This window comes from Cynoglossus semilaevis, chromosome 6 (genome assembly GCF_000523025.1).
Source record: "Cynoglossus semilaevis isolate Cse_v1.0 chromosome 6, Cse_v1.0, whole genome shotgun sequence".
Lineage (NCBI taxonomy): Eukaryota > Metazoa > Chordata > Actinopteri > Pleuronectiformes > Cynoglossidae > Cynoglossus > Cynoglossus semilaevis.
In genome coordinates, this window is record NC_024312.1 from 16330151 (window position 1) to 16353003 (window position 22853).

The window sequence follows — 22853 nt, forward strand, 5'->3', positions numbered from 1 at the left end:
AAACTACAACAGTTATTGAACTCGCATTAGAATGATTTAAGGCACATATTTGGGCCACAATGAAAGCGATGGTTTTTCCAGACTCTATCGATTTTAATGATGGTCATTAAAAAAATAATATTTCTAAATAATTATTAGAAATTCTATATGCATTAGCTGTAACATTGTTACATGTATACTAAAACATCCCGAGACATCAGTAACTTTTTTTATTCTGAAAACCGCGCCAAGTAATTTCCGGTTTTTCCTATTCATCTTGCCATTTACCTGCTGCCATGACTCCGCCCATCTGCCTTGTGACAGCGGCTTGACAAAGTAGGTGTGCTAGTTTGATCAAGGATTTACGGTGCAACAAACCGGATATCGCCATAACTACAACTTAGTCACCTCACGCTGTGTGAACGGTAGTTAGGGTGGTTGATTTATTACAAAAAATAAATGTGACCCAGCACATGACTTGATACACAGTATCGTTCAATTTTTTTGGATTAAAAAAAATTAAATAAAAATAAATAAATTGTTCTTAAGGTTCTTATCTTGTCTTATTAATAATATTAGTTCGTACTGTGCAAGATAACATGTCAGGGAGGAGCGAGAGAATTGTATTTAAACTCATTATATTGTTGGAAAAAAAAAATTAAAAAAATAATAATACATTTGAATTTCCCCACTGTAGCATGAATAAAAGACCTGTTACATTACCTTATCTTTTTAAAAATGTGATCTATAAGATCAATTAAACTTTATAAAAATGTGAACAGACTGTCTCTCCAAACAAACATCAACAGAAAAATATATATATTTATACATATTTTTTTAAAGCAGGGCAATCTTGGTCATGTGCAAATCCAGTTATTGAAATACAATTATCATTAAAAGTGACCAAAAGCCCCAGGTCTCACATTTATAAAAGATATTGTAACAACAAAATCATTTGGAAATTCTTTACCTCAATTTAAAACATTTCAACTTTAACAGTAAAATAATGTGCATTTAGTTGGTCAATAATACATTCAGATCTAAACTTTTCATAGGACTAAAAAGGTGGGAAAATGTTTTGTTTTTTTCAAACATTGGATATAATTTGGTAAACACAACAAAGTCACAGTGGCTGTGAGTCTACACTGGGTGGAGGAAGCTCAGATTGAGGCTGGCAGGAATCTGAATGGTCTCCAGAGCCACAGACGAGGCAGTGAAGGGGAGCGAGACAGAGAAGATCTTCTTGCTGTCCATCATCAAAGTGGATGGCTCCTCCATTCTGTCCTTTAAAATGTTCTAAACACAGAAAAGACATAGTAACATGAGGGGAAACAGTGTACGCTAAACGCAAGAGCGGGTGTAAAAGTGCAAAAAGACATTTATTAAATCTTCTCATTGACTCACATTTATTGTCGTAATAAAAGCCGGCGAAACCTGCTCTTCGAATTCAATCACTGGAGTGTACAGGGTCAACACCTTTGTAATCTGGTGATAAAAGTCAGCAATAATTAGAAATTGCAAAAAATGCATTGTTGACCTTCTGAATTTACTAAAGTTGTACAACATGAAGGACCTGTGCAAGAGTGAGAGCCGTGCACATGCTGCTGATGGCCTGAGCGTCTGCGTCAGTCTTCTTCTTGATCTGCAGAAGCTGAGCAGCCTGGACCAGAGGCTCCAGAGTTTCCTTGGCACCGCAGTCTGTCAGCTCCCTCTCTGTCAACCACTCTTCCAACTGCCAGACATTGTACCTGATTCCAGAGAAATAAGCAGCAATAGACTATTAAAGAGAGACTTGAACGACTTCACACTGCTAATGTAAGACTACTGTGTTAATGGACAATTGTGTATAGAGGTTATAATTAAATTACCCTAAATGTAATTATAACTTCACAGTCATGTTTACAGAGATTTCCTACACTACATGTGGTTTCATTCTAATGCACAGCCTATGTAGGAGCAGGCTCCACCTCCTTTTCCCTTTCTATAGAACTGGGTCACCGCACTGACTATTCACTATAAAAACATGGCAGCTCCAGAACTGCCAGCTCTGGTGAAAACAACAGTGACAACGACCAGAGTATTGGGACTGGTGCACAGATTTAAATCTGTTATGTTGCAAAGTAATTGTGGATGACATATTAAAGGAACCGATGACAGGACAAAAAGCATAAAACTTTAATCTACCAGTGTGTAGTCTTTGTTGTACCTGATCTGCAGGCCTTTGCTCCAGGAGCACATGTCCTTCCTCAGCAGCAGGTTGTTGAGTGTGACTGCGCAGATGGTGTAAAACAGCTGTTTTATCACCTGTTTGATGAGATCCAAGTCCATGTCGTGCTGCTTCATGGTGGTGTGGAAATGGCTCAGATGCTGCAGGAGGTTTTCTAACGTCACAGCACCTTCATCTGAGAAACTTGTGGTTCGTCTCCTCTGTCTTGTGTTTTTGGATCCCACCACTCCCTGGATGGCCTCATGTTCCAGCATGCAGGCCACTAGATGTGAAATGGGAAAAGGGACTCAGTGCTGCTGTATTGTAGTTGTACATTTAATGAGTATAAAACAGTATTAAGCAAAATCAGATTACTCACCTATCATTGGCTGTATGGTGTCCTCCATGCATTTGATGAGCCTATAGTAGATCTGTATAGCCAGGTCACCCAGCACATGTTGGTATTCTGACAGATCAAAGTTGGATAAGCAGTGCTCATTTTGCTTAGGAGTGTTCTGTGATGTGTAGACCTACAGTATAAATAAAAAGACAGATAATCAGCACAGGCATAAGTCCACTCTATAATGAACGACAAGGAAGGTAGGTGTTTACTTTGAGACATGAGAGAAGAAGTGGTGCATTTACTGTAACTGCAATGAGCAAATGGGCATAAACAAGTCTGACTGTGTTTGGTCATACAAAGATTATTAATTCTTAACAAACATCTTACTTCATCGCCGCTGTACTGCTTCAGACAGTTCATTAACCGACATGTGTTGGCCAACCAGAAGGACATCACATCGAAGTCCTCTCCTCTTCTCTTTAGAGAGTGAAACAAGAACACACTTGAAAATGAATGAGTGCAGTTTAAAAACCCTTCATATACAGATGTCCGAGGCATGCACTGCACCTTAATGACTCCTTTAATGCAGCTGATGGTGCTGTGGAGCAGCGTGCTGACTCTCCGATCATTATTCACAGTGTCCGCGTATCGCAGGCACATGAAGATAATGTAGGCCGGAAGATGAGGAAGGAAGCTGACCGCTACACCACGAGGCTTCATATCTGAGAAGAAAACATCGTCATCCCCCATCCATTTATAACTATTCAAAGATTTATCAAAAAAAAAAAACTCTGGGCAAAACATACCAACAATTAGATTTTTAAGCAGGATGGTCTCTTCACCCATCTTGTACTCCAACATGCCCTGCTTATCTTTCTCTTTACGGGTGATATTTACTCCCCTGACAGCAGCACTTGTGTTGGGAGTTTCATTCATTTGCTGTACATTTGCTGTTTTAAGCAAGAACACAACATCAGAACACACAGAACTCACATATCACATATCAATAATAGTCAGAATTTAGAAATTACCTTCAAAATCCTCAACTTTTTTCATGAAAAATTTAAGTTGTTTCTTCAACTTGCGTAGATTTTTCTCCTGTTTCTCCTGTTGATTTTGGAGTTCCTAAATATATTTTTTAAAAAACTGTTAACATCCATAAAAAATAAACAATAAATCATACAATTTGACCACTTGTCTTATTCTGAGCCATTAAATATATATACATTGTTAAACTGGTTATTTTATTCTACAAGACCTACCAGGTTTTCATTAGTGAGCCGCGTGATCTCGTGCTTGAGTCCCGCATCAATTCTGGCATCTTCAGGCAAGAGGAGGCTCTGACTGAACATCTTCTTCTGCTGCTCCTTCTCCTCTTTCAGCTTATTCACCTCCTCGACCAGTTTCTTAAACTTTTCATTGTTGAGACGTTCCTGCTCCTGCATCTGGTGTTCCAGGAGTCTAATAAAAGAATAGAGATAGTATTTGGTTCTTAGTGTATATGACAACCTAAAACACAGTCTTCCTATCATTGTTCTTCTTATTATTATTATCATTTACCTGTTGGTCTCCTTCAAGCCTTTATAAGCCAGCCACAGCTCTCCATCCTCGTTCAGATTTTGAATGTCAGCAGGTCTGTAGAGGAGAGTCAGAAAATCATAAGACCGTGATTCTGGTTCACACAGACACAAAATTACATTTTTATTAATTAAAAACAGTTACATTATTTTTCTCGACTGAGGACTAAGGACTAAAAAATTGTCAAACATTTGTCCTGATTTCAAAAAAGAAAAAAATTCTTAATGTTGAATTATTCGACCAATGATTCGATTGATGATCTGTGACACGGCTCAGGAAAAGAGTTATTAAGCTCAGACAGATGGAAAAAATAACAATGTTCTAAATGTTTTAGAACATTTTGACTTAACCTTGTGTGATGTTAAATCATAGAATACATTTTTACTGTGCAAGCCTCCAATCTTTACATTTAAATTAAAGAGTAAAGCTTACATTTGAACGTTATCAGTTGCTGGAAAAGCAACGAAACAAAGACTACCACTTTAAGTAACGGACCAAAGAGTCTGCCATCTGATTCACTGTGAACAAAGATCAGTTCTTATATTTCTTCTTTTGTAAATGACACTTTATAACACGTTATAGAGTAATTATTCATGTGCCTGGAGTGAATAAGGAACATCATGTTCAGGTGATGAGTTCACTGCTCCTACCTGTCATCATCTTGGAATGAGGGGATTTCACAAAGGTTCAAGTTGACATTTCCTCTCAACGCAGAGTCCTACAGGTAAGAACACACACAAAAAAAATCAAACATCTAATACATTTTGCTTAATAACTGGGGGAAAATAATAATGTTTTGTATTTATCTCACCTTGTGTTTCAGCGCTTCTTGCCGAACCATGTGTGATCTGAGGAGCAACACTTCTTCTTTCCTCATGTCCAGTTCCTCATTGGAGGAGTTGAGTTGTTCCAGTAGGATACTGTAAGGCAAGGATCCAGGAGCAGGAGGCGCTAGATCACTATTCTCATTGGTCAGAGAGTTGCGCAGCTCATTGAGATCATCCTTCAACTTCTTGTTTTCAGATTCCAACTCTTGTCGCTGCATTATAAATAAAATAAAATAAATAACTTTCCTGACATTTATCTTCCATTTTCTTCTTACAGACACATTTATATGGACAGTTTCTTTTACTGATGACTCTCTATGAACAGTTTCCCATTGATTGGAACAGACTTTGAATGAAAACAAATATATAGACAATGGCCGACATTCATACCTTCAGGATTTCTAAATCCAGTTCTGCTCTGGCAACAGCCTTCTGTTCCTCCAATTCCTTTCAGGAAAAACACACACAATAATAACAAATTAATTAATTAAAAGTGGCATCAGACTAAACACATTTGGTCTTTTAGTAAGTTTATACTTTAGCGTTTTCCTGTTGGGCTTCTTCCTTCTTGTCCATCTGCTGCCACAGTGACACTTTATCCTTTTCCAGTTCCTTCACTTTCCTCTGGAGCTTCAAAAGGACGGGCAGGTCCATAGTGGACCGGATGTCATCCTGACACGGCACAGTAGGAATTTACTGATTAGTATCTCCATAATGTAACTACAGTGCTGCACTAATGGAATTAGAACAGAGTGAAACGGTTGTTCTAAGGAATGCATGTCCAATTCCCTGTGCGTGAAGTCGTCTTCACATTTAACAACAGACTATGATGTTCCCTCCCTTTCCTTACCAGCAAAGTGTCACATGAATTTTAGCAGAAGAATCTACTTTAGAAAGAATACCTTATTTAAAATATGGCAAGAGTTTTCAAATTTGAACTAAACGAGTCAGATGAGTGTCATCTTCACCGACTGTTTTTATATTATAGTGAAGTGTTACCTCTGTTTGTGCAGAGCTTCTCTCTCCCTCTGTGGAGCCTAAACTCAGACTGAGGTCGGACGTGTTACTGTTGTAGTTGGAGTCCGTCCTCTTGTGATCAGAGTTGCTTGAACTCTGTTTACATGTGACAAAGAAAACAAAACATTCCCAGAAATAAGTTATGGAAAGACACACACACACAGTTGGACTGATGTCGCTATTGTGTGACAACAGCTTGAAATTACCACATTACACAACCATGAATAAAGAAGTTTCAAGTGTCAGGTAATGTAATGAAAACTCATGCTTCTCACAGTGCTGGATTTTATCCTCATCTCCTCTTGCAGGTCTCTGTGCTGCTCCTCCAGGTGCAGGTGTTCACTCAGCAGACTTTGGTAACGACAACGTTCTTCACCCAAGTCCTTCTCCAGTTGTTTTGTATTCTCCACATTGACGTTAATATCTGGGAGAAAACAGTTAAAGCGGGTTTATTTAAAAACCTACTCTTCTTCCTCAGCTGCTGATGTTTAAGACAAACGTCCAGGTACCTGTTAGTTGCTGATCCTGTTCAATGATCAGTGTATTCAGCTCTTCTTTTTCACTGCTCAGTAAGCTGTTCTTCAAATTAAGCTCCTCTATGACCTGAGGGGAAGAAAGGGCAACATTTGCAATGCATTTTTCTAACATGTTAAATTCTATATCAAATAACCATCCTACTGTTAAAAAAAAAAATCACAGTGACTCGTTAAAATAACTAAATAGCGACTTAAAGATCACTTGAAGATACACACTAGGAAGTTGTAGGGTGACACCTGAGACTCATAAGCACAGCCGAACATCTAAAATTACTTTATCACACCTCAAGAAATGTCTTCTTCAGATTTGATAGAAAGTAATGAATACACAAACACAAAGCAAACTGCTATATTTCAACCCTGCTCACCATAATATAACCTTAGGCTCACATTGAGTAAACTAGACGGGACAAAAAGCATGTTTAGTCCATCATAAATACTATGTATATACAAAACAAATGTACAGTAGCTGGAAGGCAGTACGAGTGGAAACACATGAAGAAACATATCAGCATTTCCGACCTGTTGTGTTTGCTCCATGTAGGCTGTCTTGTGCTCCTCCAGGTTTTCCTTCTCCTTACGTGTGTTTTCCAACTCGTGCTGAAGGAAGGAGAGCTGCTCCAGCAGGGAGGGGAGTGCCTCTGCCTTGGCTCTGGCCTCGTGCTCTGACCTACGTAGGTTCTCGATCTCTTTGCTCTGTCTGCCTCTCTCGGTGTTCTGCAAATTCTCCACAGCGCTCAGCCTGTCACGGAGCTCTTTGTTTTCTTTTTGCTGCAAGGGAAGATGCACACGCATGCAGTGCATGTGATTCAACAACTCCCAGTGACCTGGTGTCTCCAGTTACATTTTCCTGTAGTAAACAACTAATAAACACAGAGCAAAAACAAGTACCCAAATTTTCTCAATTCTCACCTGATCGTTTATCTTGTGCTGCAACCCTATGATTTTGTTTTCCATGCCAATGTTGAGCTTCTTGAAGCGTTCCACTGAGCGTGCCTCCACTTTCAGCTTCTTAAGTTCCTTCTTGGCCTGTATGCGGCGCACACAGGTCTGCAGCAGAACAAGTGCTGCCACGGTGCGTCTGTATCGCCTCCTGGCCAGCCAGCCTCTCGTCCACTTTTGGATGATCAATGCTTTTTGCTCAAACATCAACTACAAAAAGGATGGACAGTATTGCATTAACAAGTCATATTGTTTCACTACTGAAGTACAGAACTTTCACAATGACAGTTCTGATACTGTACATGTAATGCCTGATTTCTTACTCAAGCCCTGATTTTGTGACTTGAACTTAAACCACCATACTTTACTCAGGAGAAGAGAATTCTGGGTCTTTAAATTAAAAAATGTGAATAAATGTGCTACATTGCAGTATATGCAGTACACACACCTTTGCAGTATGTGTAGTCCCAACAGTCAAGTGTAAGTAAGGTCAAACGTTTTCTCTGGTAACCACTAGTCAAACCAGTAAGGTTGTATTGACATTTATACCTATTCCAGTATTGACTGATATTATTTTGCAGATTACCTTATAGTACTGCTTCCTAGCCATATAGGCCCTCAAGAAGGACTGGATGGTAAGAGCTGCGCTGCGCTGCTGCTGATAGCGCCTCCTACAGATCCACATACGGACATGCTTCTGAATGGCAACAGCAGCCCTGGTTCTTCGCAGACATTTGACGTAACTAAGAGAAAAGAATTACAAAGGATACTTGTAAAAAAAAAAAATTACAAAGGAAAATACCATCAAACAGGAAGTTCTGCAGGTCAAATAAATTCTAAACTCACCTGCGTGCCTGGTGGCCCCGTACATATCTCTGAATGGTGATGGCAGAACTCTTCATCCTCAGGTACTTTGTGCGGGCCAGCCAACAGCGAATAGTCTTCTGGATGCGGACACAGGCCAGACGCAGCTTGTCAGAACGCAGCTTCTCCAGATAAGCCACTTGTCCAGCTCTGAAAAAGATCTTGTTTTTGCCAAACTGATACTTGTCCTGGTCCTAGGGACAAAAATAGAAATGTTATTATTAATAAAAGACAAGTTTGCTATGAACAATAACTATAAAAACTCAGACAAACCTTTACTAGTTTTTCCACCAAATTTTTGCAAGTCTGTTTTCCATCATCAAGAATGTCTGTGTGTTTCATGAGGACGCGGTAACGGTTGAAGAATTCGTGATAAGTCCACCTGTCATATTGAATCAGTGAATACAATGTCAAGAGGGATAAAGTTTTACAAACACGTTAATTAACAATGACAAGTGAATTAGCTATATGCTACCTGGATGGGAATCCTGCTGCTGAGATCCTGATTGTCTCCAGAACACCACAGGCCCTCAGCTGCTGTACTGCCCTCACTGGGTCCAGGCTTTTAAAAGTTAACAAAAACAATGCATTCATTTGTGTGTGCTGCAGCTAAAAGCACTTAAAAAATGCATGTGAACCTCACGCTGAGCCTTACGTAAAGGGGGCTTTATGGTCATTTGGCTTAATGCAGCGCACGTAGTGGGGAGTGGTGGCGTTCAGAGTGTCCATGAGCAAATGGAGAGACTGTCGAAACTGAAACAACAATAGAATAAAAGTATAGATCAGTGACCACCCAGAAATCTACTGAGAAGATAAAACCTGTGTTTTATCTTCTCAGAAGATAAGTCATTTCATAACAACATCCCAAAATTATAAAAGTATTTTTCCTCTACATTTCTTATAAAACTGCACACACAGTATAATAGAAACATGACTGTGTTCAGGGTATTTTCTTAAAAATCTATTATTTTATGTTATAACGTATATTAAGTATTTTTGTATCCCTCAAAAAAAGTATAAAAACTGCAAAAACTCTCAGGCATGTTTGATCACAGCAGGGCTGTTCATTCTTGATCTTTGACATATCCACGTACTAAATACATCTTTTGTGTGTATAGCATGAGGTGGATGTGACTGTTAAGAATTGATGCCCGTCAAACACAAACAGTGTAGTTTGTGTTGTCATGCTCCCACCTGCAGTCCAACTGTCTTCTTTTTGTCCCTTTGACTCTGTCCAGTCCTTCCAGTGGTGCTGGGACGTTTGCTTGTAGAACTTGTTGCGTTGTCATCATCCTCAACTAATTTCAGCAGCAACTCAAACTGCAAAAACAATCGTCAAAGAAAGCAGAAATATGAAGGTGTCATCTAAACAGCAGGTGGCAGTGTTTTCTACCTTTAATTCAACACTGGGCGTTTTTCCCTTAACAGTTTAACTGAGCATTTCCAGGGCGTGTACCTGATGATTTACATCACAGGAGAACATTTTTCTGGGAGACCGTGAATACGTCTTTAAATATGTAAATGTCTTGAACTGACACTCAAAAAAACAGATGATTGTGTGGGGTGGCTGTGGGGAGCATGTTAAATTATTGCACACAGACTTTCACCTTGCTCTTTTTCAGCACATTTATCTGCTCCTCATTGACAGTGTCCTTGTTTTTCTCCAGGAAGCCGTCACACTGGTACTCCACCTAGGCACAAAAAGGCCACACAGAGTCATTTTCTTTGACCAAAGAGTGAACAGATTTTTGGAGGCAAACTTTTCCAAGCATCAACGTTTTCATGGTACCAGGAAGCATGAGTCACCCCGGTCTGTACTGGGCAAAGGAGCGTGTATGAAAGTGCTAGTTGTATCCAGGATGAGATGTCAGTTTGTTAAAGGGCAAACACAGTCATGTACAGAATCATTTTCTCCAAGCATATTCAGAACTAAACCTGCCTGTAGTTTGAAAAAAAAAAACAGATAAAAAATACACTGCACAAAGGAAGGAGAGAATTCCCGTTGACAGTTTCATGGCCCGACACTTTGTTAGAACCAACATAAAACAAAGGCTCCTTACAGACCACTTCCTTTAATCTTTAAAGTCACAGTTTTAAAACCTGAAAAGACTTTCTAAACCTTTTGTGTTAGATACAATGTCAATTGACTAGAAATACAGATATGAACAACACACGGTCACAAACAATTTGGCCACAAATAATCCTCAATACTGAGGTGGACATAATGCTACTACATTTGAAGCAGACACTATCAGCCTAACCTTGAGTGCTGGTTACTGAGCGTGTATCAGAGAACTGACTTCACAACACGAAGCCCATGCTAAGTGAAGCATATTGTTTAAGGATTGATCCAGTTATTGATCAGTTGATCAGTGTTTGATCAGCTCATCTCTATTTTCTCATCTATTACAGATCTAAAACTATCACAAACCTAATTTGCAATTCTAATTCTAAAACATTACGTGACAAAGCCACAAGCACTACAAAAATACATCTCTGTCACTATAACATTGAGACCTTGTGAGGGATGTAAAATAAATACTGTGAAACCAAGAAGATGAGGTTAGCATTAAGCTGTGTGTATATTCGACTTGTACTATTGTTTCTACTGTAAGTGCAGAGTCAAGTACCTTATCTGCAAAGTGGTGGATGATGAAAGCTCTGTTTGATAACCTGGGTTTATCAAAGTGAGCATTCTGCTTCAAGATCGTATTGTACATTTTCTGAGCCCACGTGTCATCCGAGCCTTTGGGCATCTGTGGAAAGAGGAAGAGCTGACACATCAGTTAGTCATGACATTACTCATTACCTCCAAATGTGTGGTGGAGATTTCTGCAGTGGGAAGAAGCTCAACATGTTTTGGAGGAGTACAGTAAAACTGCTATTTGACCTTGCATTCCTCATCCAGAAGGTCGAGGACGCCCAACTTAGCCTCGATGAGATCAATGCAGGGCTGGTTGTCATAGAAGTCTATCAGCGTCCATGGGATTTCCTCCTTCATGTATTCCTCCTGCTCCAGTTTGAAAACATGCTGCAGGGAAGAGATGACAGATGAATAAACAGATCAATACAGTCTGCAGAAATAAAGAAAATAAAAGCGTTGAGCAACAACAGACACCAACCAGATTAAAGTGCTGCTGAAGTTTCTCATTGGCATAGTTGATGCAAAACTGTTCAAAGCTGTTGACGTCAAACGTTTCAAACCTGGGGAGAAATCCAGGTCCAAATTGTAACAAACCATACCATCCAAGATAATTGAAATTGATATACACACTAATATGTGACAGCATACCCATAAATGTCCAGCACACCAATGAAGGAGTGTTGTTTCAGTGCAGACTTTAAGGCACCGTTGATACTGTCCACAATCCAGCTGAACAGTTTGGCATAGATGTGTTTAGCTAAGGCATCTCTGCTGGCGACCGCATTGATTTTGGCTACAGACTTCACAAAGGTTTCTGTAGTGGTCTTCAGTTTCCTGTGGCAAAACCAGTGGGCCATTTCTTCACTCTGCACGCCCATCAGCTCGCAAAACGCCATCAGGTGGACATCATCTGGCTGGTAACACATTGCAATATACATATAATATTAGCATTAATACAGTAAACGTACCAGACTTTTTTTATTACATTCATAATATTGCACTCACCAAGATGCTGCTTCTCTCCCCTGACTGTTCCCTCACCTCAACATTACTCAGATGAAGCAAAGCAGCCAGAATTTTATATATTTCCATTTGGTCATTTTCACCAATACCTGTGGTACAAAGAAAATTTTAAAAAGTAAATTATCTGTGTATTATTTGTGTCAAGCAATTCAAAGATATGAACACATTTTTCTGGACAGATATAAAGCTAAGGACAAACTATTTTCCCCAATAATTTCACACTGAGCGAGAGATCATCTCATTGAAGTCAAAGTGTTCTCTTCTGGCTAACTAGCAGTAGTCATTTGATGTTCCGCCCAATCTGATCGTCCTTTTTGCATGGAGCCTGGTCTTTTTCGTGTAAGATTATTGTCAGCTGGGCTTTCGGTCATTGCCATGTGAACGACGATTTAATTATTGTTGTTGGCGATTGCTAAATGTTTCCCAGAGCGACGCTCAATTCAATTTTCCTTCAGCCTCACAAGATTTCACACTTCTACATGCACCAGCTCCTCACATCATTACAATCCTGCCTCAGACTTTCACTGAGGGGATCATGTGTTTAGGGCGACGTGGGTTTGCTCTCTCTGAACGCAAATAGCGTCTCAATGACAAGTTCAACCTTTATCTCGTCCTTCAAAATAATATGCTTCACCAGGTGTCAAATCTTCGTATTTCCCAGCAAACTTCAGTCTGGTTTAAAATGTCTATACTGTACAGCAGAATTAGTTTTCTGTCTCTTGCGGTGACATGTTCTTAAGCTTACTGCGGTCTCTCTTACGTCAGCCTTCGATAGCTCAGTTGGTAGAGCGGAGGACTGTAGTGGCTAACGCTGATATCCTTAGGTCGCTGGTTCAAATCCGGCTCGAAGGAATTTTTTTTAAAAACATTAAATGAAAATAACTGTCCAGTTTCCATAGAGCATAATAACTGGGATGTTGGCATTTTCTGAACTGAAATGTAATGTGAAAGACCAGTGGCTTTATTTTAAATCATTTGGGAACTAAATACATCTTCTTAGTTTGCTCGCTTGTTTTGTCATCAACTGTGTGTTCTTAAGGCACATTCATGCAACCCATACTTACCTAACAGCGAGAAAGCCTTCCTAGTATTACACATCTCTCTAGCATCATCCACTCCGTCCATGACTGGGTTCTGACCCTGGCTAGTGTAGTGGAAGTCATCTGCACAGCCTTCAAACATCCAGAGCATAAATCAGTGAAACCATTTCATCCACACTGATGTCATGTCAAGTAAAGATTTAATTTAGAAATAATCATACCCAACTTGAATGCCTTGAACTCAGGTAGGTGTGATGACGAGCACAGCTGGTAGAAAATATGGTAGTTTCTTTCTTCTTGAGACTGAAAGTAAAGAAGTCAATATTGGAAAGCTTGTCGATGACTGAAGCAACTTCTTCACATATTCTTTATTTATTTAGGTTTGTTGTAATTCTGTTGCTAGGCTTTACTGTCAATGTTACAATATACATACCATACAGTAGGTGTGAGTTACTGCGAGGTGGAGCTCAACAAATAGAAACAGTTTGGGACAGACCAATTCTGCCTGTACCTTAGGACACCGAAAATAAAAATATTTTCAAATACAATTACCTGAAACACGACCCTAGACTTCTCCAGTAGGTAGGTTCGCATGTTGGCCCCAATTATACAATACTTTCTGTCAAAGCCAATTTCTATGTACTTCCCGAAACGGCTGCTGTTGTCATTCCTTGTGGTTTTGGCATTTCCAAAAGCCTGAAAAATACACATACAGTATGGTTTTGACAAATAATGAGTGTTGAGCATGTTCCTTCATTTTTGCAGTCTGAATGTTCACCTCCATGATGGGGTTGGAGGCAAGGACTCGTTCCTCGACAGAGGTGTCACCAGAGGAGCAGCTGACTGTGGCAAAGTAACGCATGGCATACTTAGCAGAGACAGTTTTGCCAGCCCCAGACTCACCGCTCACTATGATAGACTGGTTTCTCTCATCCCTGTATTAAAATGTGAAGGTGATAATATGCAAAAGAACAGTTAAAGTGGGTTCATTACCAAAGGAGTGTTTTCATTTTACTGGACATCTCCCAACCTGGCCATCTGTCTGTATGCTTTCTCTGCCACAGCAAATATATGTGGATCCATGTCCCTGGCGTTCTGCCCACTGTATGCATTGATGATGTCAGCATCATAAATAGGCAGACTCTCATAGGGATTTATGGCAACCAGGACAATACCTGAAGATCACAGGGAGAGGGGTTTTGAGTTAGTCCCTAAACCAGTTAACTTTTTGATGTTTGCACCTTTAAGACGTCCCACATGATCAGCATAGTGTACTGTAGATTATGTCAGCGTGTACAGTGAGCGTGGCTCCAAAGTCTACAGTGATAGTGTGAGTCAGAGGATGAAGCTCATTATTACCACAGTATGTGTAAATCAGCTTGGAGACGATAAAGCGAACTTTAAGGTTGTGCAGCACAGCTGGTTCGTGGAGGTAGCTGAGAGACGTGAGGTCGTTTTTCCCCACCAGGATGTTAGGGTTTCTTAGGGGGGGGAGGTTGTTGGTTCGAGGATCCAGTTTGTATTCAACCACCTAAAAACACACAGGAAGTAAGGCTTTTCAGGCACATGGAGCAAGTACAGGAAATACCAACAACAACATTAGCAACAGTTCATAAAACAGCTAACAGTGTTATGCAGCAGCCAGTGATTCTCTCTCAATCCTGTTCACTCCTGTACGTGCTTCAGTCTCATTCCCATAGCTAACACATGCCTCAACTCGAACTCTCAGCTGCAGGCAGCAACAGTACTGAGCAGAGACCTGACCACACTGTTTGTACAGTTTTCATCAACATTCTGATGTTTTTTTTCCCAGTGCATCGTTGTGTTTTTAACACTAAATTTCACAGACATAATGAGAGTAAAACAAATAATTTAGGTATGTTTTGCATAATCTTGATAAATATGTTTCCCTCTCATTGCAGTAATATTAAATGAACAACCTGAAACGAATACATATATTATAGATATCATCGTGAATAAAGTATAAAAATGTAAACATATATACAGTAGGTTTAAACTGCATTACGTTTATATTAAATTAGAAAAAGATACATAGAATAGTGTTAAAGATTAACATCTTTATGCATTCAAAATTCTATCCTTTACTTTTTGGGTTTTACTTATGACAACAGACGAACACACAGACAGACAATGTTCATATGTGTGTGTGTGTGTGTGTGTGTGTGTGTGTATTGGGTCTTACAGTGCCATCCTCCAGCTGCACAGACAGTGTCAGGTCACCTGGAGCGTAATCTTTGATAAGATCTGCAGACTTCCATACCTCGACTGCATCAGGGAGCCAAACTCGGGCACGCTGCCAATAGACATTACGGACAGTGTGTCAGTGCCATGTTTTTTTTACACATAATAGCATCATCATAGCAGCCCAGCTAACATTACAAAGAGCAGACATCATGGGCTTTCCTTAGTAAAAGAGACAATAATTATCAACATATTCGGTTAATCAATATTTTGTATTAACCCTTGTTTTATGCAGAAAATGCAGAATGTTATCAAAAATGTCAAACCTGAAAATGTCCTCACATAGCGTATTTGTGCATACATATATAAAACGTCTTCATAACTGAAAAGAGAGAAGCAACAAAGGCTTCTTGCTGTTTATCAACAGAGTGTAGAGCTCCCCTCCCTCAACTTCAGGGGTGTCAATCATAAACAGTCTGACTGCTTTAGTCCAATAATTTATTTTACTGATATGAAATCATTGCTTTAATTTAAAATTCGTCTTAACCTTTAAAAGAATAGTTATATATCGTGCTTCTAAACGAATCCACTGTATGAAAAGAAAAGAAAAACCTGCAAACAATATATACAGTATACAACAATTTGCATAAAGAAACGTCTCCAGCCACGACCCCTGGGTGGTGCCACACAATAAAAATTGATCAGTTGACGGGGTATATTTATACATAAAAAGCAGTCACACAGCCACTCTGCGCAATGCACATTCACGTGTTTAAATAAAAACAAATGTTGAAGACCACCGACCACCACCAACGACTCTTGAACTTTTACAGTCGATGTTTCATTGTGAAATTAGTAAACTAAAAACTAATCATATGAGTTACTGGTGGAAATAAACCGCAGTTTAAATCTACAGCTAGATCTGACAGATGGCGAAGTGTGGATATTAAGTTTAGAAACGTAACATAAATAATAATAATAATAATAATAATAAATTTTATTTATAGGCGCCTTTCTGGACACTCAAGGTCACCGTACACAATACAAGAAAAGACAGTAAAAACATTAAAACATTATGAGAGCTCATTGGCTATTTCTAAAGTAGAAATATTTCAAACCACCGACCTTAGAGTAGAGTTCAGAGGCTGCCATGTCTCAGTCACTGCTGGTTACTGAGACACGTTTTCACAGCCTCACAGAGAAGAAGACATGGACTTCTCTGAGCTTCACCGCAGCAGTGAAGTGAACTCTGTCTGTGTGCGTGCGTGTGGGTGTAAGAGAGAGTGCGTGAGTGCGTGCGTGTGTGTGTGCAGGAAAAACCTTTAGTCGTTTACTCATAACGTCCTGGTTCCCTGCCTCTCGCCCGCCCTCCAGTGGCCTGCACGGTCATTTTAATCACATGAGGTTGCCAGGTTTGCAATGGAAATGTTATTTTTATTTTATTACTTTGTTTTAAAACAGTACACAATAACGTGCAATCCCCGGTTAATTTGACTGTATTTATCTGACCGTAACCACATGCTATCTGGTTTGGGTAAACTCTGGGTAAACCAGTTACTATAAATTGGAGCAACATGATCCAAAGACAATTTAAAAAATCACAAAAAACATCAAAGGAGTCGTAGAACATGTCAAAGGAGTCAGTGAAAGGCATTATTATGGGATAGCTTTATCTGATGTCATCAGTATGTCTGTTGGGATGTGTTCAACAAAATCAACAATTGCTAAAAAAATATAAAAAGTTGAAATATATTGAAATGTCAAAGCCTATTTTTTGTCTAAGCTCTGCTATTTTTGGAGGCCTGAACTAGTACAGTAACTATGTACAGGTGTGGAAAAAATGTCTTGGCAGTTATGTCACTTATCTGAACCACCAACCTCTCATTGGCTAACAACATCTGATAGGCATAAGTATCGAGACAAGATGGGCATAAACGCCTTTTGAAACTATGACAAAAGCATTAGAATTGGGTGGATCTTTTAGCATATTTTCTTCTCGTGTATCCACACATAGACTTAAACACTGACTGATATTGTCTTGACAACTTCTGAATAAAACTTATATAGCTTTACATACCTGTGAGAGGTCACATCATCCACACAGCTTCCTGGAGCAGGGAAAGCACTCAACACTCAGGGCTGTATCTCAGAGAAGTAAGCCAAGACCCGGGGCCACAAACACATCCAGCCCTGACATGTGCAAGGATTAATTAGTTGAATCTGTCAATGCAGATGTTAAAAAGCATTCGTTACATTCAGCAAAGTCATTATTTCTAAAAGGCAGTAGGTAGCAGTGTATTGCCAGTTCTTACATATGAAGTATATACATATATTTATATATATAAGCCAAACCTGTAGGCATGTTTTTTTAAGAAACAGTCATATGAACATTTTTAAAATCCAAAGACTTCCCAGATGAATCTAAGATTATTATGCAAAACTATTTTATTTACAAAACGAATGGCACAGTGTGACTGCACCATATGTGCACAAGCACACCCCATACATGTCAAAGGAGGTCCCATAAAATCCTAAGTGATTCAGTCAGACGGTGACAGACATTTCAGGCAAATTTCACAACCAAGAATCTCACTGAGGGAGCAAATATTGCTCAAGAGCAATGGTTCATAATTTTTAAGGCCATTTTTGAGGTCTGATGAGATGGAAACCAGCAGCAAGTCATGGCAAACCAATGTCACTAAAATGAATAAAAAAAATACATGCGGCTACAAAGTGTTTGCATGTGTGATCAAATATTCAGGAGTTAGAGAGCTTGTTATTGAAATGCTTCACAAGTAGAAAGCAAACAAAGTAGGTAGGAAATAAAACAGCATAGTTACTTCACTTTATACTACACAGCTATTCCTTCAGATGAGCAGATGAACCTAAAACAAGCTTTCAACCCAAAATATTACCAGTTAAACACCCTACTTTTACACATCATGTTTTAGTATCTAATTGACATTTTTTGTTGTTGTGATGAACGCAGATTCTTTAAACAGTTGGTCGCAATCACGTATTAGTACATCATCAAGTTTTTGAGATCTTCAGATAACAACATATTTCTGCTTATTATATTTCTGATTGCAAACCAAATCCTTCCACATCTTATCTGGAATTTGGCTTAATACATATCATGTTCTGTGGGTATACATACAAAACTGAGAAATAAATACAACCAAAATGAAACTGACAGGTAGCTATGAAGTAGGGGAATAGAACAGTAAATAATACAATGAATATAAAAACATCAACCAGCCAGCTTGCTGGCCACAATGGAAGTCTTTCTTTGAGGCAGATCCTGAGGTGTTGGGATGTGGCCCCCCGTGATCTCAGCCTTCTCTGTTGGCGCAGATGGCAGCTGTTTATTCTTCATTTTTGCCTTGGCCATGTTGTAATCCCCAGAGTCAAAATACTTTTGCTGCACAAACAAAACGACAGAGGATGTTGTAAGACTATTGCAACAAAACTGGCAGCGAGCTGGACCTGGTTAGGTTTATTTCAGACACCCACCCCCTTTTGTAGTCTTTTCCTGAGAAAGTCGGAACCTCCGGGCTTGGCTCCCATATTAGGATACCTGGCCTTTAATTTGGCCTCCTCTGCTTTCTCAGGGCTGATAACTTTGTCCTCCATTTCCTGTTAAAACAGTACACCAAGTACACAAGTGGTTCACTGCTCTTTATTAATGAATTTATGTATTCAGGACCAAGCACCACACAAGTATATGAACCATTAACTCAGAATTAGGAACTATTACATCTATTGACTGGCGCCATGACGAAGGAAACACCCAACTAATGTTTGCACAGCATTTTAGCTCATAATGTAGCATGTTTGATAAAATATCACAGCCAATTTATCACTTCCTTAAACATGTCTGTCCTCAAAAACTGTGATTAGAAAGCCGTTTGTCTTGGCTTCAATTCAATTTGAATTATATATATTGGCTAATTTTCAAATAACTTGGACACAGCATCGTTGATGACATTGGCTAGAACAAGCTAGACGCTAACTAGCTCTGCTGCTAGCTACATACCAATCACCATATTAAATGAGGAACTATATTTCGATTATTTTAATAATGACTCATTTAGCATTAGGGTTTACCTGCTGCACTTCCGAAGCCGTCATTTCTTCAATCTCCTCGGACATATCTGCAGTAAATCGTTACTGTGCTCAGTGAAGTCAGGACGTATCCGTCCTCTTTTGGTGGATGAAAGGCAGCAGTGTAGAAAGAAACGAGGCGGGCCAGCAATTGCGCCTGGACAGCAACAGGCCGCTGAATCGATACCAGAGACAATGATTCAGCCACTTAGAGTAGCACACTCATTGGTCGAAAAGGGTGCTCATTATTGTTGATGCTGTCCAGAGTTTAGTATTTAAGTATGCTATTTGAATTATAGTTATTGTGATATTTATCTTTTTTCACATGTTCAATTTTTGTTGTTGCATCTTATTTGCTTTTATTTTATTGTATGCATTGTATGATCTTATTCTAAAGAAGAGACAAACACTATGCCATGTCTGTAAGTACCAAGTATACTGCAATCATCAGGTCATCATTACTTATTTAATTCAATTTGTCTTCGTTCATCAATACGATCATGCCAGGCAGAACAATGAAATACTTTCTAACTAGGTAATACATAAATAAATAAACAAACTAACAGCTATCGAAGCAGATTTTTGCTTTCTTAAACTCCTGCGACTATATCAGATTTGTGTTCCAACTGTGAATACAACTAGGTCACTGTATTCTATTACATATAATTTTTGGTACTTTGTTTGAACATGCGGTGGTATTTTCTTAAGATAAGGTACGTGCCTTGCTCAAAAACGGTGAGAAACACTGCTCTATAGTGCTAACATGATCACAGTGGGGTGAAAAAAAAAACTAGTTTCCAGTAAACAGTCAAACCTGCCTTTTGCTCTGTTGATGTAGGTCAACCCCTTTGAGACCACACAAATAACTATTTATTTTCAAACTATTTAACAGATACACATGGTTGAAGCTAGGCTAGTACTCTATGGTGAATGGTTGTTTTTATATGTGGCCTAGCCAATGAGAGATAAGCCACACTTCCCCAAAGACTGCTGGGATTAAATAAGTTGTAGAAGATAAATACAGTCAATTAATGAAGATTCCATACACCATTGATGTTGTAGAATCTGGGACTTTAATCAGTATATGAACCACTGTCAAGAAAAAAGAACAAATCACAAGTCTGTGTCTAACATCCTGTCAAATACCTAATAACACTAATTGTTAATGTTAAAGAATGCAACAGAATTGAGTAAATTCCTGACATGCCTGACCTTCACAGTAAAGACAATGACGTGGCCAGTAAATGCTGCTGCTCTGAAGACATATTCAGACCTTAAAAACAGAACATATTTTTGTGTTCACTATCTGGAATAAACATCAGCACAAAATAATACAGGGCGAAACAGAAGAAACACAATGAGCCTACACCTAAATATCCTCATCCCCCATGTCGACGTCCTCCTGTAATTTCTGCACCATTTTCTCTTCCATTTGTTTGGCTTTTCCTGTAAAACAAGACTACATTAGTAACGTACACACACAGAGCGTCCAACTATGTTTAATAAAAGGATTTTGCAGGCAAATGAAATCAGATTGGTATTCACCGGCATGTGGAGCTTTGATAAGGTGAATGTTTTTCTTCACTTCGCTGATGGCTTCTTCTTTCTCCAACTGCTTGCCCTTCTTTAATCTATAAAGTGGAGAATACGTTAAAATGGAACAGACAAACAATGTTGAAGGTTGATGTTAAATAAACATTTTACAGGATATGAGGAAATAGCTCAACAATATCTATCATTCAAAATGAAAGAAAAAAACAAACTCACCTGTTCATGATAAATCTGGACTGTCGTTTCAGTTTAATCTCCTCAACTCTCTTCATCGCTTCCACTGCAAATTACAGCAATTGAACATAAATTACCTGATGAAATGAATAACAACTACAATTGTAAACACAGCGCTTTATAGATGCAGGTTAGGTTACCTGTCTTGTCCCACAACTTTCTGCTGTATTTGACAGGTCTGTTTCTGCGCTTTTCAAACTCCAGTGAGTTGTCCTGTGAAACAGTACAAACATTAATGGTAAAAGACAAATGGCAGCAGATCTACAGTCAGTGATCTGAAGTCATAACAAACTCACCACTGTAAGCTCCTTTCCTGTAGCTTTTCTGAATGCTTTGGTCCATCTGGTCTTTCTTGGATTGCGCTTCCTCTTGAAGTTCTTGTGACATTTTGATTTGCAGAATCTAAACGTCTGCATTTAATTATGAGAAAAAAGGATTTGAGAAAAAAAGTTATGCGCACGGCACAGCATGCAGCTCAAAGAAACAGGACTTTGTCTGCACAGTTGTGAGTATGTATAAAGTACAAACACTGTAAAACAAACATACAGACTTCCAGTGTTTTTCTGGAGTGCCATTTTATCCATTTTGTATCGCATCTTCGTCCAAAGTGTTTCTACTTCAAGAGTTTAGTTTATAATGTTGTGAATATGTCCAGACGACAAGTAGAAGCTTGCATTTCCAAAGTACGCCACTTGGGGGCAACCTGGCATTATTTATAATACCGAGGCCTTGTCAGTTAAATGTCTTCTGTTCCACTGGTTCTATTACAAACGCGGTATAGACAGAATACGTGAACATTTTCCCAGATTACGATACATTCTTCTATTCTAACAATTTAGTCGCATGTGTGGCTCAGTTCTCCACTCTGTCAGTCAACTATCATCCTCGATAGAAATCCACGTGAGTGACTAACCTACACGTTACATTAGCATGTGAGCTAGCAGGGAGACATAAGTAGAAAACTTGAGTTTTAACAAAACATCAGGGTCATACAAGTAGAGACTTAAATCCTTACCTTACAGTCGTTTCGTACAAACATCACCCCATGTCCAGGATACACAGGTCCCGAGCAGAAATAACACTTTTCGATGCGCATCTTCGGAGCACGAGTGCCGAGAGCGAACACCGACAAAAACAAGACCGAGCCCTGGTTTTCTTCTGCTGCTCAATGAGAATCTGCCAGTGAGTGCCCCCGTGTGGACAGTGTGCCTCGTCGTTAGCTTCTACCATTGACTCCATGACTACAAATTTCAATGTACCATAGTAAAAATATTTTAACGTAATCGTATAAATATAGTTTGACTCATTTTCATCTCTTACCCATCCTTACTTTATTTGATTTTGTAGAAGTGTGTATGTTTTAGCTATTTTTGTGTAACTGTAGACTACTGTATTTCTGACTTTTGGTAAAAACCTAGCCACTATTAACTATTTCTAGATCATATTTTAGTAATTGTTTGTCTTTTTTAAATGTTTTGTCAACATGTCGCAATCTTAAAATATTTCCACACCCAGAGCTTACTTTTAGACAACTGAATCGACCTTCATGATTCAGGACATCACTGTATTTGTCACATGATCAGTGAAATGTAACCCCGCGTTGCTTCTTGTACTGTATCAATTGAACATTAAAGATAATTACAGACAAGTACAGAAGAAATGTACTTCTAGATTTGTCAAGTATCACAAGAAAAAAAAACACACTTATGGGCTACTTTTTAATATGCTTTATCTAGTGTTATTTGGAAATGTGTTCAGTAATT

At 39.0% G+C, this 22853-nt stretch overlaps 3 protein-coding genes and 1 non-coding gene across 6 annotated transcripts; 1 reads left to right on the forward strand and 3 right to left on the reverse strand.

Annotated features, from left to right (window-relative positions):
• Positions 1-376: 376 nt before the first annotated feature.
• LOC103380483 (unconventional myosin-Va-like) lies at positions 377-17484 on the reverse strand. 2 transcript variants are annotated; one of them, XM_008312491.3, is made up of 40 exons: positions 16327-16479; positions 15203-15313; positions 14359-14530; positions 14030-14174; positions 13778-13934; positions 13552-13695; positions 13221-13302; positions 13024-13131; positions 11942-12048; positions 11585-11850; positions 11415-11496; positions 11183-11323; positions 10923-11048; positions 9900-9983; positions 9487-9612; positions 8948-9045; positions 8768-8854; positions 8566-8674; positions 8275-8486; positions 8015-8171; positions 7399-7638; positions 7009-7257; positions 6460-6553; positions 6226-6374; positions 5933-6046; positions 5471-5605; positions 5324-5380; positions 4918-5145; positions 4757-4824; positions 4089-4163; positions 3791-3989; positions 3560-3653; positions 3335-3478; positions 3096-3250; positions 2916-3005; positions 2565-2715; positions 2186-2468; positions 1553-1727; positions 1384-1464; positions 377-1275 (listed from the first exon to the last, which is right to left on the reverse strand). In XM_008312491.3, the coding sequence occupies exons 1-40, from the start codon at positions 16351-16353 to the stop codon at positions 1120-1122; spliced, it is 5478 nt and encodes a 1825-aa protein (XP_008310713.1). In that variant the 5' UTR covers positions 16354-16479; the 3' UTR covers positions 377-1119. The 2 variants fall into 2 exon arrangements, with proteins under 2 accessions (XP_008310713.1, XP_008310714.1); XM_008312492.3 differs by lacking the exon at positions 16327-16479 and adding an exon at positions 16522-17484 and having other exon boundaries at positions 378-1275.
• Positions 12725-12811, forward strand: trnay-gua (transfer RNA tyrosine (anticodon GUA)). Its single transcript is given in 2 exon segments — positions 12725-12761; positions 12776-12811. It is a non-coding gene; the product is annotated as a tRNA-Tyr (tRNA).
• Positions 17485-17628: 144 nt separating the features above from the next.
• On the reverse strand, positions 17629-19468 carry LOC103380482 (cAMP-regulated phosphoprotein 19). Of its 2 annotated transcripts, none has more exons than XM_008312490.3 (3): positions 19309-19468; positions 18715-18837; positions 17629-18622 (listed from the first exon to the last, which is right to left on the reverse strand). In XM_008312490.3, the coding sequence occupies exons 1-3, from the start codon at positions 19351-19353 to the stop codon at positions 18452-18454; spliced, it is 339 nt and encodes a 112-aa protein (XP_008310712.1). In that variant the 5' UTR covers positions 19354-19468; the 3' UTR covers positions 17629-18451. The 2 variants fall into 2 exon arrangements, with proteins under 2 accessions (XP_008310712.1, XP_016888240.1); XM_017032751.2 differs by having other exon boundaries at positions 18715-18873; positions 19309-19444.
• An 887-nt stretch (positions 19469-20355) lies between these two features.
• rsl24d1 (ribosomal L24 domain containing 1) lies at positions 20356-22265 on the reverse strand. The gene is made up of 6 exons (XM_008312489.2): positions 22106-22265; positions 21387-21500; positions 21231-21303; positions 21073-21136; positions 20851-20936; positions 20356-20751 (listed from the first exon to the last, which is right to left on the reverse strand). Exons 1-6 carry the CDS (start codon positions 22184-22186, stop codon positions 20675-20677), a joined length of 495 nt encoding a protein of 164 aa, XP_008310711.1. The 5' UTR covers positions 22187-22265; the 3' UTR covers positions 20356-20674.
• Between the last annotated feature and the right edge of the window lie 588 nt (positions 22266-22853).